Source organism: Triticum aestivum, chromosome 3D, assembly GCF_018294505.1.
Source record: "Triticum aestivum cultivar Chinese Spring chromosome 3D, IWGSC CS RefSeq v2.1, whole genome shotgun sequence".
NCBI lineage: Eukaryota > Viridiplantae > Streptophyta > Magnoliopsida > Poales > Poaceae > Triticum > Triticum aestivum.
Window position 1 is genome coordinate 41,778,984 of NC_057802.1, and position 19,278 is coordinate 41,798,261.

Genomic DNA, 19,278 nt, shown 5'->3' on the forward strand with positions numbered 1-19,278 from the left:
GACCACAAGCCCCGCGGCGGCGAGCACTTCGTCGTCAAACACCTCTCCCTCGACGGGCGTCCTGGTGCTTGACGCGCCTGGAAGGTGGACGAACAAGTCGTCACTCACCCTCAGGTACTTGCCGGAGCCAGAAGCAGCGGAGGAGGAAGGCTGGTCATCAGCCACCTCCTCCTCCTCTTTGGCAGCGGCCTTGCCGGCCTCCCCGGCAGGCCCCGTGCCGGCCTCCTCGGCAGTGGCCTTGCCGGCCTCCCCGGCAGGCCCCTTGGCGGCCTCCTCGGTGGCGATCCTCTCGGTGTCCGCCTCGGCGGCCTTGGCAGCGTCCTCGGCAGCGCCCTTGGCGGCCTCCTCGGCGGCAATCTTCTCGGCGTCTCCGCGGCCTTGGCGACGTCCTCGATGACAGCGTCCACGTCCTCTGGGTTCACCGAGGAGGAATCTGGACGTCGAAGAAGGGGGTGAGGCAAGTCCAAGACCAAGGGTCAGCAAGAAAGAAAAAGGAACAGGGACGAACGGCGAACGACTTACCAGTGCCAGGCTGGGAAACGGAAGTCCCCTTCCCGCCAACGTTTGGCGTCGAGGCAAAGCCACCGGCGCCCAAGTTCTCCTCCTCCTCCTCCATGTGCGTGGGTTCAGCGCTTGGCGCCCTTGCCGGGGACGCCCCTCGGGGCGGCGTGGTCGATGGGGCGGTGTGTTGGGAGTAGCCCTCTACGGCTCCTCCTGCTGCAGCTCTCCTCCTGCATACCTGGCAAGGTCAGCACCAAAGTGTCGTGCCCCTGACGCATGTCGACGGGGGAAGAGTGATGAACTTACGCTGGGGGCTATGCCGGGGGCTGCTGTCCGGGCTGCTCAACGCCACCAGTGGCGCCCACGAAGTACCAGCCGGGGGCTGGCCACCCGCCGAGACATTGGCCCTCTTCACTCTCTGGGCCAGCGTCTCCACGTCCCTGCAAAGACGAAGACAAGTCAAGACGAGCGACACAGATTGAGGAGGCAGAGATAACGAAAAGGAACCAGATACATACTCGTCGTCCGCCTCCTCCTCTATTGTCTTCCTCTTCCTCCTCGGGCTGAGGGATCCATAATCGAAAGTGACCTCCGCGTCAACATCCGCCGGAGGAGGGGAAGGAGGCGGTGTCTGGACACGCTTGGACGAAGAAGGGGCGGCTGTCTTCTTCTTCACTGCGGCCTTCGTCGGCTTCTTCGCCGCTCCGGCCCTCGTGTGGCGCCCGGACCCCTCCAAGGTCAGCTGCGGCCGCGCAGCCCTGCCAGGCCGGACCGGCTCGCCGGAACTAGCCCGTCGCAGGACTCGCCCTCTCCCCATAGCCGGCATCGGGCCTGCAGCCTCGGCCTCCTCCGACGACGACTCGCCGAGACCACATCTTCAACCAAAGGAGCCTCAGTGCCGGCGCTGCTGGCCTCCTCAGCGGCCGCCGCCCATCGGGCGAGCTCCTCCTCCTCTGCGGCCATCGCGGCCTTGTCCTCCACACCGCCAGTGCTGTCTGCCTCCTCGGCAAGCTGTGCCTCCCTCGCCCTGGTGGCGATGTAGTCCAGTTCCGCCTGGGTGGTGTCCTGGACGAGCAGTCGCTCGGCGTCGGCGTTGACGTACCCCTCGTGCAGAGTATCAAAGAACTGCTGCACCTCGGCGTCCTCCGGCTCCTTCCAGCTCGGGTCAGGGCCATGCGCGTTGCAGTCCGGCATCATGGCGATGATATCGGACCGGCGCGAGTTATTACACAACGGGACCACCCCCGTCGGCAGCTTGAACAAAGGCCCCTTGAGGACCTTGCCGGCCTTCGCGGCAGCCCTCGCGACCTTGTCGGTCCGCTCGACCTTGCTGTCACGGCCCACGTCGAGCTGGAAGAGCCGCATGATATCGGCGGGGTTCGTGAAGAGCCAGGCTGGCCTCCCCTTGTTATGCAGTGGAGCGATCCGGTGGCGGATAAAGTCCGCCCCAATCATCTCAAGGGTGAGCCCGGCCTCGGTGAGCCGGAGGATCCTGGTGGTGGCGACCGTGAGCTTCTCGTCGTCAGCGTCGACGTCACTCCAATCACTTCGGCGGACTGGCGGTGCCCGGCGAACTTCGCAGAATGCCGGCGGGTCCTTCTCCTCGATCCAGCACCACCGGCCCCGCCATTCTTCCCACCTCTCCTTCATGGCGCCCTCCGGATACGCTCCCTTGGACCTTGAGACCCAGGCGATGCAACCGGAGATGGCGCCCCCTGGTTGGATCCGAGGGGAGAAGTAATGGCGAAAGAGCGCCGTGTTGGGGTGCACCCCAGCGAAGCCCTCGCAGAGATGCGCGAAAAGGGCCATGCACGCCACCGCATTCGGGGTAAAATCCAGGAGGCGGAAGCCAAAAGTGTGCATGATGTCGCTGAAGAAATCGGAGAAGGGAGGACAGAGCCCGCAGGAAAAATAATCAACAAAGAAGGGGTACCGATTGGGGGCAGCCTCGGCGCAGTCGGCGGGGATGATGCGCGTGGCTGGATGCCCCGAATTCTCCCCCCCCCCCCCCGTCGTCACCCCCCACAGGGGCCTGAAGGATTCCCGAAGCTCGAACACGTCAACTGTCGAGGGGAAGAAGGCGGACTGCGTCCGCTGCACCGCCAACGCACTCTCAGGCGGCTCCACCGCTCCGGCGTCCTTGGCCACTCCCTTGCCCTTGGTGGATTTTGGCGCCATGGCGGCTGGGAGAAGGGGGCAAGACAGAGGACGACGGGAACGCAGCAGCGGCGAGCAAAGGCGAGGCTGAGGGAGGAGGAGGAAGACGAGCGGAGGCTTTCGAGATTGGGGTTGCGCGAAGGGTAAACGGAACAGTGCACCCACGGTTATCCTTTTTATGGGGAAAGTGCGGGTCGCGCTGCCCATTTACTGCGATGTGACGCATGCGTGCAGAAACCGCCCCGCGCATGCCGCCCACGTCACGCACACCCCTCCATGCCACGCCGCGCCGCGCGCGGGTCATGGGAAGCGCAGCGCGTGAAAAGTTTTACCGCGGTAAAAACCGCCCCCCTGCCCGCGCACCGTTTTGGGCCTGGCCCAACAACGTGTCGCGCTTATGTGTGGCCCAGGCCCGGGGGCTCCTGCCGGTGTACAAAAGAAGGGGCGCACCTTTGTACCCCTTTACCTGTGCACGGGCAGTCGAAGCCGCGCCCACGGTCGCACCAAGCAGAACAGGGGAGGTGAGCCAAGGTAAGACCGAAGCCCAAGACAGCCAGAGAAACGCCAAGGTCAAGACCACAAAGAGCAGAGGGACGAAGAAGGTTCCCCCGGCAAGGCCCTTGCCGGGGCAGCCTCAGCAGCCCCGGCAAGACCCTTGCCGGGGCAGCTCGCCCCGCACCAACAGAGCGAGCCACCCTTGAGCCCGCGGTCCCCAACACCATCATCCACGTGGGGCCAGGGCTCAGGAAGGCACCTCTGTGGTGGCATGCAGATCTTTGTGAAGACATATTCAAGATCAGATGAGGATTAGAAGACCCCCGGCAAGGTCCTTGCCGGGGATGACAGCGCGCCGCGGCAAGACCCTTGCCGGGCCACACGGCAAGACCCTTGCCGGGCCACCCGGCAAGGCCCTCACCAAGGACGCCAGCAGGGCCACCGCCAGGCCCGCGCCAACCATGTTTCCGCCGTCGTTCGCATGCAGCTGCCAGCTCAACCAGCTGAGCAGGCACCTGCGTGGCAACATGCAGCTCCCGGGCCAACTCGTCAAGCGCCTGCGTGACGGCATGCAGATCTTCGTGAAGGCTCCACCACCGCGCCACCCCAGCTGCCTGCCTGCCTACATGGCACCGCATGCCTCACTGGCCAGGGCGCGTGTCGAAGCGAGAAGGAGCGGCGACGGACGGGACGGGCCTCGCCCCCGTCCCCGATAAAGCAAGGGGACACCTAAACTACACATTAAATGCATCTTGTCCTGTAATACGAGCGGTAAGCTCATAGCACTGTGCGCCTTTCCACCTCCTGTGTGCCACTATGGCAGCCCCTTTCGACTATAAAAGGAGGCCCATGGCATACTGGAGATGGATTCGGCTCTTTCGAACCACGCACTCACCACAGCTAGTTCGAGAGCTCAAGAACTCTCTGAAATACACCCACCAAAGCAGGACTAGGGTTTTACGCATCCTCGCGGCCCGAACCTGGGTAAACGATCCTTGTGCTGGTTACTAATCCTGCTTTTCTCGCAACCCCGCGCCCCGGCAACCGTAGTAGGGATTCTTGTGATCTCATATGTGTCATTTCCCCGACACAGATTGAGAGGGCATGTAAAGTGGGGTCTAGTATATTGTCCTTGTACACGTATTTGTATACGTATGTAATTGTAATTATGATCATCTATATATTGAGACGTGAGACTGGATGTCAACCACCCACGCAAAACCCTAAACCCTGTGTTTCAACTAATTGTCCGTTCCTCAATAGCCCAACAGTTCATTGTGAGCTTAGCATTTCATGCCGGAGAGAGCAATTTTTACATTGTTTCAGCCGAGTACTTAAACTACGGGCTACTAGGCTGTCTTGTGAACAGTATTTTAGGTTTTCTTGCATCTCGTTCATGTCTGGTTCTTGAGTCTTGACACCACTTTTATCAGTACCAAGGCCAGATCTGAATCCACTCGCCGGCCAGTCAGTCTTTCGAGTAGTACTAATTAGTATTTTGAGCCATTCCACATCAGCTTGTGAGCCGGCCGGCAAGACTTAGGTCATTTTATTTCCCCGACATCGGCCCAGCGGTGCAAAGCAGTCAAGATACAGTCACATATATTTAGAGCATGATTAATAATGTAGCCATTGATGGCTATAAGAAGTCGTCATGTCATCTATAGCCATTATTTATATGCACTCATACAATAATGCAGGCTATAAGGTTGGCTGTTATACTAATATTTTTTCTATCTTCTCTCTTTCTCTCTTCACATTTATTGCATTTGTCTTGAAATATGTATATAGCTAGGCTCTTGCATGAGAGCCCACCTTCCTTACTTTTTCTCATCTTTCTCTTTCGCATAAGCAAAAATGCCATGTAAGCAGGCTATAAGCCCACTATTGTACTTGGTCTTATACTACATTCAGTACGTAGTGCCAACGGGCAACTTCCATGTGCTGAGTGTCGACCTTTTTGTTGAAGAGTCTGCTAAAACCGCAAATTACGCTAGATCTATCCTCGGGGGTTGCATGGAATATACACTGCCCACCTACTACACAGTACACACAGCTGTTTCCATTAGCACACCCAGTTTCCATTAGCTCGCACTGGTCATACTCCCAACAAACTACGCACTTCCAGATCCACTCCTCCAACCTCCAGCTATGCAGGTGGTGACGGGGGCCATGGGCGCCCTCATCCCCAAGCTCTTCCAGCTCCTCAACGAGGAGTACAAGCTTCAGAAGGGTGTGAAGCAAGACGTGGAGTTCCTCACCAAAGAGCTTCCGAGCATGCACGAAGCACTCCGCAAGGTGGCGGATGTACCGCGGCACCAGCTTGACAGGCAGGTGAAGATCTGGGCCGACGAGGTCAGGGAGCTGTCATACGTCATGGAGGATGTTGTTGACAGCTTCCTGGCAAGCGTCGAAGGCTCCGAGCCCGCCGCCAACTCGAATAAGCTCAAGGAGCTCCTGAAGAAGATGGGGAACTTGCTCCCCAAGGGCAAGACTCGCCGTAAGATTGCGAAGAAGATTAAAGGCATCAGGCTCCAAGTCAGGGAGGTGGCCGATAGGCGTGACAGGTACGGGGTCAATGATGCGGTTGCTAATCTAGCTGCAGCCCCAACTACCGTTGACCCTCGCCTGGTGGCTCTGTTCAAAAAGGAGACAGAGCTTGTTGGCATCGATGCGGCAAGGGACGAGATAATTAAGAAGCTCATGGATGGGGATGGGGATGTGCCTGAGCAACAATTGAAGATTCTCTCCATTTATGGAATTGGAGGACTTGGCAAAACAACTGTTGCCAAAGTTGTGCATCAGGGACTTCAAGAAAAATTCATGCTCAAGGCTTTTGTTTCGGTGGGTCAGAAACCTGATGTGAAGAAAGTTCTCAGGGACATTTTCCTTGATCTTGACAAGGAAGTATACAAGAAATCCAATGCACAAATGTTGGATGAAAAGCAGCTCATAGTAGAACTCCAAGAATTACTTGAGAATAAGAGGTACGCACCAACCACCTATGACTGGAGTTTATTTTATCTCAGATAATAACTTCAAGTTTGTATGCATTGACATTCAGGAAATATAGCTCAATGCCATCACTAATAACTGTATTGAGCACCCAAAATATGATCAAATTATGGAAATAAGTGATCACGTGTTGACATGGATGTCACCCAAATTAAATACAAAAGAATTGCCATTCATCTTTTTGTTATTAGTGCATATGTATCATCAATTCCGCATACATAGCTTTGTCTTGAGTATATTGAAGACACGAATTAGGAGCAACTGGATTATTGTCTTTGAGTTGTGTCTTGAGTACAATTTGGATAGTAAGTATTGATTCTAATGTATTTTTAGATTACAAAATACCTTCTGTTTTAATCTTTTCATGTCTGTATCATATGGGTCATGAAAATTATGTAGACTAAACATGAGTTTAAACTTAGATTTTGAAACTAAATTTGATATCACAAGAGAAATTATTTATTTTGAAATGAAATTAACCAGAACTAGAGTTCCAACCAGTAAGATAACATTGGTAAACTAACACATGTCAATATATATTTATCTTGCAGTAGTAGCCATATTCCTTTGATTTATTTGCTTATATGTTAATTTCTGTAGAAAGAATAGTACTGCAATTTTTGGATGGCCTTCCATATAGCTACCATATTTTTTAATACATGTATTCTGCACAAGTCCTAATTACTAATTTCATGCCTATGGTGATCTGATGTGGATAGGTACTTTATTGTTATTGATGATATATGGGACGCAGAAGCATGGGAAATAATCAGTTGTGCTTTCAAGGATAGTAACTGTGGAAGTAAAATAATCACAACTACCCGTAGTTTCGAAGTAGCCAGAAAGTCCGGTGAGGCTTACCAGCTAAAGCCACTTTCTCCCGGCAACTCTGAAAAATTATTGTATATGAGATTATATGGTGGTAGAAGCAAATGCCCTTTTGATCATCCGGTTGAGATATCTGAAAAGATTATACAGAGATGCGGTGGTGTACCATTAGCTATCCTTACAATAGCTAGTTTATTAGATGGTAAAGAGAAAGAGGATTGGTCTAAGGTCTATGACTCAATTGGTTTTGGGCACGGAAAAAACCAAGTTGTAGACAATACAAGAAAGATACTGCTATTTAGCTATTATGATCTACCCTATTACCTGAGACCTTGTTTGTTGTATCTAAGCATGTATCCAGAAGACTACACAATCAAAAAAGAAACTTTGATCTGGAAGTGGTCAGCAGAAGGTTTTATCAAGGAGGAACCGGGGATAAGGCAATATGAGCTTGGAGAGAGATACTTCAGTGAGCTGGTGAATAGAAGTATGATACAACCCATCTGGGGCGGTTCTGGCTCATGTTTCGTGACTGGTTGTCGTGTCCATGATCTTGTGCTTGATATGATATGTCTATTGTCAAATGAAGAGAATTTTGTTAGGGTATGGGATGTTAATGATCAAAGGATATCTTGCCAAAGTAATGCTCGTAGGTTAGCCATCCAAAAGATAGTCTTGGAGCAGGATGACTCTCTGGCTAACATGTGCACCCCACAATTGAGGTCATTCAGTGCCATCGGATGTGATGTTCATGTGATGCCATCACTTATAAGTTTTGGAGCTTTACGTGTCCTAGATATGGAAGATTGTAGTTCTAGTGGAGGTGGCAGTTATCATTTGGACCATCTTGGGAGTTTACTCCATTTGAGGTACCTAGGATTGCGGAGAATAGATAAGGTACCTGAAAAAATAGGGAATCTGAAGTTTTTGCAGACACTGGACTTGGAGGATACTAGGATAAAAGAATTGCCACAAAGTTTTGCTCTGTTAAGGCAACTCAAGCGCTTGCATTTTGTAGTCGCTGAAGGAATAGTTGGGATGCATTTGCTGGGGAACCTAACATCATTGGAAGATCTACAGTTGAGATTTGACACTTGGTCTCCTGAGTTTGTAGTAGAGCTGCGCAAGCTGACGATGCTGAGGAATTTCATCCTTATCATTATGCCTTACAAAGGCTTGGATGATAGCCAGGTGAAAGCTCTGGTGAAGTCTCTTGGCAAACTGAAAGAGATCCAAATTCTGGACATTTACTTTGGGGGTTATATGAGTATTGGACCCCAAGGGTGGGAAGGTTATGTACCACCTCGACAGCTCCGTGAATTCAGGCTAAGAACGGAGAAGGACATGTTGCCGGTGTGGATAAACCCGTCACTTGTTCAGAACCTCACCAGTTTATGGTTCAATCTGAAGGAAGTGAAGGCGCGGGATATGGAGATCCTTGGGAGTTTCCCAGAGCTCGTTACTCTACGGTTGACTGATATGTTTCTGGGGTTGAGCGAGTCGCAGGACTTTCTCCCAGACGTCATGGGGGGGTTATTCCCCAAGTTGAGGTACTTCAGTACACCTGCACCGCTGAGGTTTCTGGAGGGAGCGATGCCGAGCCTTGAATCCCTTGATTACTGTTATCTCGAAGTGGATCAGTTGAAGCGTGACAGCAGCTTTGTGTTTGAGTTCGGTAGCTGGGAAAACCTCCATTCACTCCACAAAGTGAAAGCTCATTTCCGTCCAGGTGCACCTCAAGAGAATGAGGACGAAGCTGTGGTTGTGCTGGAGCTCGCAGCCAACCAACATCCCAACCGTCCTAACCTTGAAGTCCTGAGATAGGGTAAGTACATGCATGCTTCTAGCTGAGTTTTACATACATCCTGTCTCTCTCACCAAACAAAACTGGGAGATGTATGTGCCCAATATCTCCAATATATCATTTTTTTTACACTTATATGTATGAGCTCTATTTGCAGGAAGCAGAAGCAAATTAACTAATTATCGTCAAGACAATTAGTGGAGTACCTACTACACTTCCTTTTCAAGCAACCTCCTCCTCTATCGATCTTCGCTTCAACTATTATCTGTCTGCACCCTGCAGCTGATGAATGGCGGCCACTAAGAGCTTCTACCACTGCTTAATTTGTGCACCTGAATTCTTATCTTTTTTTCCTCCCAAGCTCTGGAATTGTAATAAGCTATTACCTTTCATTCTTTACGCTACGATGCTATCAGGTTTTCGTCCCATGGTTCAGCAAAAACAGATGCGAGCAGTGGGTTTCCTGATAGTGCGCAAAACTCATTAACCCTTTTCCCTTTTGCTGCTTGACACTTTGTTGTTTTTGCAATGGATCTGAGTAGGAAAAATTTACTTGCCATTCCCATGAGTACACTTTGATATTTCTTCCGAGCTGATTTCACCATGCTATATATTTATCCAATACCTGTTGATGCAACTAGAGTACAGCTATTGAAGTTATCACAATGGTGAGAGCGCCACAAATGTTTGAAGTACCTCTTTGCTAATGTGTATACATGTTTCAGGTGCGTTTAGTTCGTTTCCCAGCATTAATTCTACTGCATTTTTAGGATTGTTTTCTTCCCCACACAGCCATCAAATTGTTTTGCTTTTTTTCAAGAAGGGGGTCACCTCGACCTCTGCATCACCGTGATGCAGACCCATAGAATTGTTTGCTTCTGGAATGAAAGTTTCACTCCTCTATTCAATGTTTTGCTTGTGGATGAAACTGAAACAGTCCTAGGATATCAATTAGAGTTCAGCAACTTGCGAAAATGACTTAACAAGTAGCTCTGCCTCTGCACAACCAGAAACTGCAAATTCAGTTTGATCTCAAGATACACCACCTCCACCAACCAGAATTTCAGAGATAGTACACCAGAGTATTACTTTCATCATAAGAACCCTGTAGTTTCAACTCAAAATGTATATCATCTTCCAGAAATCTGAAAAACGAAAATCCTGAAGGCATACTACGAGGGAAATATATATACAGATGAGGGGGAAAAGAGAGCGCGAAAATAATTATTCACAACAATCATTTACCACAACCCAGAATTCAGAGATACGCCAGAGTAATACTATCATAATAAGAACCAGAACTAGTGTAGTTTCAGCTCAAAATCGACATCGTCTTCTAGAAATCTGGAGAGAAAAAATCCTGAAAGCAATACTACAAGGGAAATATATAAACAGACGACTGGAAAAAGAGAGTGCAAAAATAAATATTCACAACAATTGTTTGCTTGAATAAAGCCCCCGCATAATCGATGCCTAGCAATTGCATCTGGAGTAATATATGATACATAAAAGTATATTTGAAACCACCATAAATGCAAGAAAAGTGACCACACCGCGCCCAAACAAAAACAGAACGACGCATACAAATATTATAAGAAAAGTAGAAGCACGGAGACAGAAAGCAATATTTGTAAATTCAGATTGCAGTCTGTTTCCCAGTAAACATGTACACCAAAACAGGATAAAAGGCAAGGGCTTCTGAAAACCACTAATTTAACTGGGGAGAAAAAGAACCCGTGACCTAATTAATATTTCTGTGCCATCTCTTCCATGCAAAAGAAAAGTACTGTATCTGTCAGCCAAACGAAGGATTTAAGAGAAAACTATCAATCTCTGTATCAACATCCTATCTAAATGAATTTTATGAGAGAATCTACTCCTAATCAAAAATTTGCGCCCATGAACTACAGCTGCAAATTTACCCGTACTCGGGTTTCAGCACCCACGTCGCGCCGCCTGCGCCCCTTTGCAAGGTTGCTATCTCCTTCAGCAGGTTCTTGAACACCAGCATATCCTTGGGCTGTATGCGGTTCTTGAAATGTTCCGTCAAGCTCGTCGAGCTGGCGGAGCCACCATTCTGTTGTATGAAGGTGCACAACTGGCGGATCAGGACCTCAGGCTGCACAATCATGTTCCTGCTAGAAGAAGAGTTAGATGTGCGTCCGTTCTCTGTCGAGCCTGGTCTCTGGTTGGAAGTGGAGCCCAGGCTGAGTTGATGTTCCAGTGCATCTGAAGCTGCCCCCTCTCGCGTTCCACGCATCTTAGCCAAAAGCTCGGCGGAGGACAGTGCTTTGCCATGTAGAGCGCCCACCTGAAGACTTTGAACCCTGCTGCTGCTGCTTGAACCTTCTGATGGCTGCGAAGAACTGACCAGCTGGGTGTTGAGTGTTGACCCAAATTTCCTGCGGACAGAGGTTGGTGCCCCGGCAGCACCAGCTCTTCCTGTCCATGTGGGAACAGCAAAATCATCACGGCTTCTGAGCATCCGTGATTGGCGTAAAGCCTCGGCTGCCCTTTGTGCCACCTGTGAAGCCTCTGCTTCTAGCCGCAGCTTCTGATCGTCGTTAGCACTCATTATGGCATCATGATTTATAGCACTCTGTGCAAGTACAAAATTGAGGGTTATTTACAAAATATTGAACAGAAAAACTAAAGAACAGAGGGCGGGATCAGCACAAATTACTTACATGAACGCCCTGGCCATCAAAAAGACTCTTCAAAATGTTGGATTCTTCATCCGCTTGGTCAGATCTAAGGTCTGATTTCCCATCTCCATCAACAGATGGTTCAGCCTCTGCGCTGGTCGGTAAAGCTGAAGATCGCTCGCCTCGCTCCTCGCCATCTGGAGCACCAATGTTCACATCTTCAGACAGTTGGCCAAAAATGTTTGATGTTTCAGTTGAACCATTCTTGTCATCATCTTGCAATGTGAATAAATCTTTCATGTCTCTGGCTTTAAAGAACCTCCTTTGCTGAGGGTTTTTCAGTACTTTGTTTGTGAGAAAATGCTTGTATATCTGTCGATGGTAGACTTTCTCCTCTATCGTCCCACGTGTGATCAACCTGTAAACTGTCACATCTCTTTTTTGCCCAATTCGCCATGCTCGTTCCCTGGCCTAGTCCACCGAAAGTTTAATCAGGTTAGCGTGATCACTTGTCCTAGGACATAAAACAACAGGAGAATATCTTTGCTGCTATTTCAACAGAGGACGCCTTAAAATTATTTTATCTACCATGTACTCATCGGCATCCATTTTTGGATGTCAACCATCTCTTCCAAATCCAAAAGGTAAGATAATGAAACCTTAATGTAATTTTATCAAATGACAATGCATCTGCAAAGGTTAAAAGGTGGTAGGTGCAGAATTATATACAGGGCAGGCAAAATTTCACATGGACTATACCTGCATGTCTGTCGAAGGGTTCCAGTCAGGATCGAATATTATAACCCTGTTTGCACCAGTCAAATTCGTACCCAATCCACCAACTTTTGTTGTCAGAATGAAAATGAAAATTTCATCTGTATTATTGAACTCATCAATGAGTGCCATTCTTTGCTTTGGAGGTGTAAGTCCATCCATTCTTCGATATTGGTAGTCGCGGGCAGTCAAGAAGTTTTCCAAAATGTCAAGCATCTGTTGGGTCTGAGCAAAAAGAAGAACACGATGGCCTTGATCTTTCCAGACTTTAAGTACTTGCTCAACCACTTTCATCTTCCCACTTCTTTCAATATTCCCATAGTCAGGATTCTGAGCGGCTTGTTCTCTCTCAAGAAGATCAGGATGATTACATATCTTCCTTAGGACATCTATCCCGTAAAGGGAGTTTCTGTTACCATCAAATATTTGCTCCACCTCTGAACTAGCAAGGAATGCACGATAAGTAGCACGTTGCTCTTGAGTTAAACTACAGAAAAGAACCTGCTCTGTTTTCTTGGGAAGCTGTGCATTGACATCAGCTTTCATTCTCCTAAGAAGATATGGCATGATCAAGTCACGCAGGACAACAGCACATCTGTACGCTGTGGACACTTGCAATGGTGTTGCATTAGCATACCCACCGACAGTAATTGGAACTGAGAACTCGGTCTCAAACACTGGAAGGACTCCTAATTTCCCAGGGAACACAAAATCAAAGAGAGACCACAGTTCCGAAAGTTTATTCTGGATAGGCGCCCCTGTCATAATTATCCTGTGCACAGTCTGCAATTGCTTGCACACGAGAGTTACTTCGGCATTAGGATTCCTTATGCGGTGACCCTCATCCAATACAGCATATCCCCATTCTACATCAAGCAACTTCTCCCGTATGATTCTTAGCTGCTCGTATGTAGTCAGAAGCAAACCTGACCCTGAATTTACAACACGTGAAATCAAGTCATCCCACTTTTGTGCAGGCTTCATACGTGTAACCTCTTCCTGGTCGCTATCCCAAGAAACATCACTCTCAGAATCACTGTATCTCTTGCCCTTTTTACTTGAACTGTTTGCAGAATCATGTAAGATCTCAACTTTGAATTTTGGATACCACTTACTGGCCTCCCTTCGCCACTGTTGCAAAAGGGTCACAGGACAGATAACAATACTAGGCTTGTACATACCACTGTCATGCAAAGCACCAAGAAATGATAAGACCTGCACGGTCTTTCCTAAGCCCATTTCATCGCCAATTATTCCACCAGCCCTTTGACAATGTAACTCCCATAACCACTGCACTCCCACTTTTTGGTAGTCAAACAGCTGTGTGTAAACTGAGCCAGGAATTCTTAAACCACCTTCAAGGATGACTGGAGGTAACCCATCAGAACCTTCTATTACCTCATCTTCATTCTCAGACACAGAAGCTGATGCGGCTGCATCTCCCACATCCTCATCTGCAACTGCAGAAACCAGACATGGTAAGTTCACTGAGGTATCTTGGTACAAAGTAGTAGCAAATAAAGAAACCTGACTGCATTTTCCATGTGCATAGAATAACACTAAAGCAAAAAAGCTCTGAAGGCTGAAGAGGCCTTGGCATACCATCCAATAATGTCTCCTTCTTTGAATTGGCTTTCATCCATTTCTTGCCAGGCAACGGTCTCTTGGTCTTACTCTTTAGCCTTTTGTTTTTCCGCTCATCTGAACTGGGAAGGCCATGGCGTTTTAGAGGTACTCCAAGCCTTTGAAACGGAGCAGTCGGTGCTTCCAGCTTAGGCAAGAACTCCGCATCAAGCAATTTGGTAGTTGGGCGGCTTTGTGCCATGTTCTGCATTGCCTGAGCAACTTTAGCAATGCTGGAAGCTTCCATGGTTTCCTCGGCTTGTTCTGCAGAGCCATTTTGCCTGCTAGAAGTTCCAGGGCGCTCAACGCGCTTCTCAAAGCCCTTCAACTTGTGAAACGGTGTCAGCAAACCCTTCCTTATCAGCTCTTCCCTTTCCTACAAAACAGAATGTAGCATCAGGAGGCAGAGTAACACAACAATAAGTACAGAATATGAGAGCCCCTAGTGCTAGTTAGGCTAATAACTCACAGTCTCCATGAACCCCGCAGAAGCTCCATCGAGCACTGTGTCGAAGTCGTCGTCATCATCGTAGGTGACGGTTTTCAACCGACGCGTCGGCGACTTCTTCTTAGGCCCACCAGGCGGCTTCAGTGACTTCTTCCGCCTCGGCTCGTCTTCGACCAGCATTGCCAGCATCTTGTCTTTTTGGTTGCCCGACCCGGACGGGCCAGGTCCCGACTGCAATATCTCTCGCTGAATCTGCACCTTAGCCCTCTTGAGGCTCCTGAGCCGCTCAGCGGCAAGCGCCTGCTGGAGGGCTCCTCCACGAGGGGCGTCTTCATCAGCATTCTCCTCCTCCTTCACCTTCTCCTTCTTCTTCTTCTTCTTATCCTCAGCATCAGCGCAACCCGAGCCACCGCCGCCGCTTTTCTTTCCAGCAGCTTGTTTAGCCCCTCCGAGCGTGGAAGCCACAGCGTCGATCTCAAGCTGCACGGAGCGCAGTTTCTGGTGCAGTTTGGCCTGAGCATCATCTTGAGGCGTTGTCAGGCTACTCTCCTGGTCACCGGTGGCGGTCGGCCCCGGCGTCTCGGCGTCGCCCTTCTTCGGGTCGGTTTTCGCCTGCAAAAGAAAATGAAACGCGGCAGGCATGAGAAGGCGTACGAACAGGCTCTCCCTGTGAGAAACTGCTACTGGTTTTGTTGTGCACGGGAAGAAAAGGAATGGATGGATGGACGGATGAGGGATGGATTCTTGCCTGCGACAGGATCTTCCTCTCGATGTCGTCGATGTTGGCGGAGGTGACGCCGAGGCTGTGCAGCAGGCGCTGGTCGTCGTCCTCCTCCGCCATTGTGAATCAGTACGGAAGAATCCGCCTTGGCTGTCGATCAATTCACCTAGGCGCGGGCACGGAAGAGGGTTAACCAACCTGGTGGGTGGGTTCAGCTGAATTCGAACCCCAAAAGAAAAGAAAAGAAAGGGCTTCTTCTTCAGGCGGATCTAGGCGGCGTGCCGGGAACGCAAAGCGAGAACTCGCGTATGTCAGGCCAGCTCGTACCTCAAACCCAGCGGGGGAAGAGTCGGCGGCGGGGAGGAAGGGGAACGGCGCCGCCGGCGGGAGGCGGGGGGTCCGAGGCGGCGGCGAGGGGTCTAGGGCACGGGCGCGCGGGCGGGGCGTTGGGCGCGGGTTGGTGGGTCAGGGGAGAGGAAGAGGAGGGGACGGGGACGGGGACGGGGCGGCGGATCGATGGATTGGATGAGTGCGGCCGAATTTGGGGGAGGAGTCGGAGTCGGAGGCGGAGGGGAGGAAGCAGAAGACCCTCTCTCCCTCTCCCCGAGTCGGTTCATCAGCTCGGCTTTTGGGGCAGGAATAAAACCTTTTGTTGTATGTACCCCAACAAAATCTTGAGAAAATGAGACGCGTGCGTGTGTACGGTCATCAGGCTGTACACGTATGACTCGTTATATTCGGTCCTCTAATGTCAAATCTGCGTAGTTGGTCTATTTATTGTTTTCTTGACTACCCCTATGTTTTTTCTTTCTTTCTTTCTTTAGGATTTGACTACCCCTATGTTAGTCGAATATTATCTGCTCCGCAAACATGTTGCGTGCCCAAAAAAAGAACATCATTAGCGAATCGCAGGTCGAGATCCACGTACCAGAGTGCACAAACTATCTGAAACATAATCAAGAGGTTTGTTAAATCTTGTATTTGGTTGTGTTGTGGATTCTGAAAAAGGTATAGTGAGCCGTGAGCTATGAGAAAATTGATGTGAACTTCTGCTTGGTTGAGACAATTGTAAAACAGTAGATTTGGTTGTTACTTGCGTGTGATGCCCTTGGAGTCTGAGTGGATTTATCCTATGCTAATTGCATGAAACAATAATATGTGTATTAGTAGGCAATTTAACGGCCATTTCACAAAGAAAATTATGACAACATAAACAATTCATGGCTAATACATAGGGAACTCAACTATTTTTTTTATGTTGCATATGTATAAATAGATAGTGATCCTGTAATTTTTTTTTTCAAGCCACTTGCTTCACGCTCAAACCCTTTGCACTTACTTCAAAACAAAACTTTGCACTGAAAATTCAAATTTAACTTGTTAATTGTGTGATCGTGTTGGTAATTGTAGACCTGACTTTAACGTTTGTATTGTTTTGTCATACACAAACCATAACATGTACAACTATTACAAAAGTTAGGTACATAATATAATTTTATGTGAGACTTAATATAATGTTTTTTGTAGTTATTGTTTTTCCCTGTGAGTACCAATCAATTATGGATATGCGCAAGCATCCTGGTGTATATAGGCATGTGTTTGATATTGCCGTGCCAAAGACAATTATCGTACTAACGGTCAAGATGAGGCGTCGGCGGCAGGTTAAGGCGCACACGCGGAGCGGCATTGTGTATGAAATCGGTGGGTCTGGGAAGAGGAAGAGGAGGGGATACAACGGTGGAATTGATTCAACAGACGCATCTGAAAGTGCTAGTTATCGACTAGAGGGGGGTGAATAGGCGATTTTTATGAACGTCTTCAAAACATGGGAGTTTCGAAGAAAAACAATAGAAATGAACCTATTGACATGCAGCGGAAGGTAGACTACACTAGGCCAGCCATAGTCAAGTATTCAATGAAGTGAAAGCACGAAGACTAATAGCAGCTAGGTAGTAAAGATCAGGATGGAATATAGTATGAAGCCAATCAACGATAGAAGTCACACAGTGAAGTCAAAACAGGTAACACAGGCAGCCAATGACTTCACAAAGACAAACTGTAAGTAAAGAGAGGGAGAAGATGGAACCAGTCACTTGATGAGGACAAGGATTTGTTGGATCGGTTCCAGTTGCTGTGACAACTGTACGTCTGGTTAGGGAAGCTGAGATTTAACTCAGAAGACCGTGTCTTCACCTTATTCCTTTTGAGCTAAGGACACCCAGTCCTCGCCCAATCACTCTGGTAAGTCTTCAAGGTAGACTTCCAAACCTTTACAGACTTCGTTCACCGGCGATCCACAATGACTCTTGGATGTTCAGAACGTGACGCCTAACCGGATGGAGGATTCACAGTCCTCAAGTGTAACAAGTCTTCAGGTCACGCGGACAGAAAGACTTCAGTGATGCATAACACTCTTTGGCTCTAGGTGTTTGGGCTTTGTCCTCGCAAGGATTTCTCTCTCTCAAAAGCTTCGGAGGTGGGTTGCTCCGTGCACTAACTCTGAGCAGCCACCAATTTATGGTGTAGGGGTGGGCTATTTATAGCCACTAGGCAACCCGACCTGATTTGTCCGAAATGACCCTGGGTCATTAAGGAACTGACACGTGTTCCAACGGTCAGATTTCAAACACACGCGGCAGCTTGACTTGGGCTACAAGTAAAACTGACTCATCCAACTCTGGATAAGATTTGCTCTCATTGTCTTCGCTCGAAGACATAGGTTTTGGTTGAGCATCACTTCAGTCACTCTGACTTTGTTCATTGGGACCCCACTTAACAATACGGTGGTTCCAATGACTCAACAAAGAAGAAAAGGAAGCAACGAAACAACTAAGTCTTCGCGCTCCAAAGTATTCACGCGATGTCTTCTCTTGTCATAGTCTTCAATGTGAATATCTTCACATACCACCATTGTCTTCAATGTCTTCATACATTTTTAGGGGTCATATCCGGTAGGTAAACCGAATCAATGAGGGACTACTACCTGTGTTATCCTGCAATTCTCACAAACCTCAACCAGGTTTGTCGTCAATACTCCAAAACCAACTAGGGGTGGCACTAGATGCACTTACAGCATCTAGCCGAATTTGGGGAGAGAGAAGAAGACTCTCTCTTTGCCCTCCCTATAGTCAATTCATCGGGTTAGTTCTGTGAAAAGAAAAGGAAAAAATATTTCATTGTACCTAGAAAAATCACGAGAAAACAATATGTGTATGTATGGTTATTTGACGATACATGTATGACATGTTGTGTATGTATGGTTATTTGGCAGTACACGTATGACATGTTATGTGCTCATATAATGTCAATCCACACAGTTGGTCCATTTATCATTTTTGACCACCATTACATATGGACCCCAATAATGCACCGACATTTTCTTAGGAAGATCAGCCGGGCGAACTATCGATCTTCCAACAAGGCAAGAATGAATGAACATTTTCATTCGCTCAAAAAACAACTCTTAGTGAATGCTTCAAAATTGCCATGCAAAAATAGACAAATTTATCATGATCTTTTATATGGATTTACCATGTTTTAAAGTAAAATTTATCATGTTGTATTAAAAAATGTCAGAAAATTGTGATGCTGCAGCAGAGTACTTGCCCTGCGTATTCCATCAATTTGCCATGATTATAGCATGAAGAATTGACAGCTTAAAAAAAAGAAAAAGGAAATTTTTGATCTGGGAGATCTCCTAGTGCAAGTTTCCTTACCCTAACCAGGTAGAATTAAACAAACGCTTTGGTTTGCCAAAAAAGAAACCATCCAACGAATTTTCTAGATTTGCCATGCGAAAACAGATGAATTTTGCCATGTTGTTGTGATGGATTTGCCATGTTCTAAAGTAAAACTTGTCATGTTGTATAAAAGACTGTTAGAAATTGTTCATCCTGCAACGGTGTACTTGCGATGCATTTTCGGGGATTTGCCATGAGTAGCATGAAAAATGCCAGCCTAAAAAAGGAAAATGGTGAGAATTGCCATGCTCAGGATTTGTCATGTTGTTGGAGGAAATTGCCATGCCACATCAACGTAAAATGTGACGATTGTCATATCCCAAGAACATAATTTGTCATCCCGAAAAGTGTTCGCTCAGATTGCCGTGCAGAGCGAACCGTGTACTACCGCGAACTCATAGTTCGCTCGGAGGGGTGTCTGGAAGCGAACACTTTGGGATTCATGCAGAGGATCCAATGGCGTAGAGGACGTTCGTTGCGAGCCGCGTAGTTTCTAATATCAATACAATAGCATTTAGGATTAAAGT

The 19,278-nt window shown here is 48.3% G+C and overlaps 2 protein-coding genes across 2 annotated transcripts; one reads left to right on the top strand and one right to left on the bottom strand.

The window, feature by feature from the left end:
• Nucleotides 1–5,227: 5,227 nt before the first annotated feature.
• Nucleotides 5,228–9,359, top strand: LOC123077207 (disease resistance protein Pik-2). The gene is made up of 3 exons (XM_044499430.1): nucleotides 5,228–6,140; nucleotides 6,888–8,821; nucleotides 8,958–9,359. The coding sequence occupies exons 1-2, from the start codon at nucleotides 5,305–5,307 to the stop codon at nucleotides 8,818–8,820; spliced, it is 2,769 nt and encodes a 922-aa protein (XP_044355365.1). The 5' UTR covers nucleotides 5,228–5,304; the 3' UTR covers nucleotide 8,821; nucleotides 8,958–9,359.
• Nucleotides 9,360–10,417: 1,058 nt separating this feature from the next.
• LOC123077208 (DNA excision repair protein CSB) lies at nucleotides 10,418–15,639 on the bottom strand. The gene is made up of 6 exons (XM_044499431.1): nucleotides 15,039–15,639; nucleotides 14,312–14,902; nucleotides 13,822–14,218; nucleotides 12,205–13,679; nucleotides 11,488–11,916; nucleotides 10,418–11,399 (listed from the first exon to the last, which is right to left on the bottom strand). Exons 1-6 carry the CDS (start codon nucleotides 15,129–15,131, stop codon nucleotides 10,719–10,721), a joined length of 3,666 nt encoding a protein of 1,221 aa, XP_044355366.1. The 5' UTR covers nucleotides 15,132–15,639; the 3' UTR covers nucleotides 10,418–10,718.
• Between the last annotated feature and the right edge of the window lie 3,639 nt (nucleotides 15,640–19,278).

Bases quoted from the DNA above. Each gene is read 5' to 3' on its own strand.
- LOC123077207 (XM_044499430.1), top strand. From the start codon at position 5,305: ATGCAGGTGGTGACGGGGGCCATGGGCGCCCTCATCCCCAAGCTCTTC. The intron at 6,141-6,887 runs GTACGCACCAAC...TGATGTGGATAG, and splicing joins GAATTACTTGAGAATAAGAG to GTACTTTATTGTTATTGATG.
- LOC123077208 (XM_044499431.1), bottom strand. From the start codon at position 15,131: ATGGCGGAGGAGGACGACGACCAGCGCCTGCTGCACAGCCTCGGCGTC. The intron at 14,903-15,038 runs GCAAGAATCCAT...TTTCTTTTGCAG, and splicing joins AGAGGAAGATCCTGTCGCAG to GCGAAAACCGACCCGAAGAA. The intron at 11,400-11,487 runs GTAAGTAATTTG...GTACTTGCACAG, and splicing joins TTGATGGCCAGGGCGTTCAT to AGTGCTATAAATCATGATGC.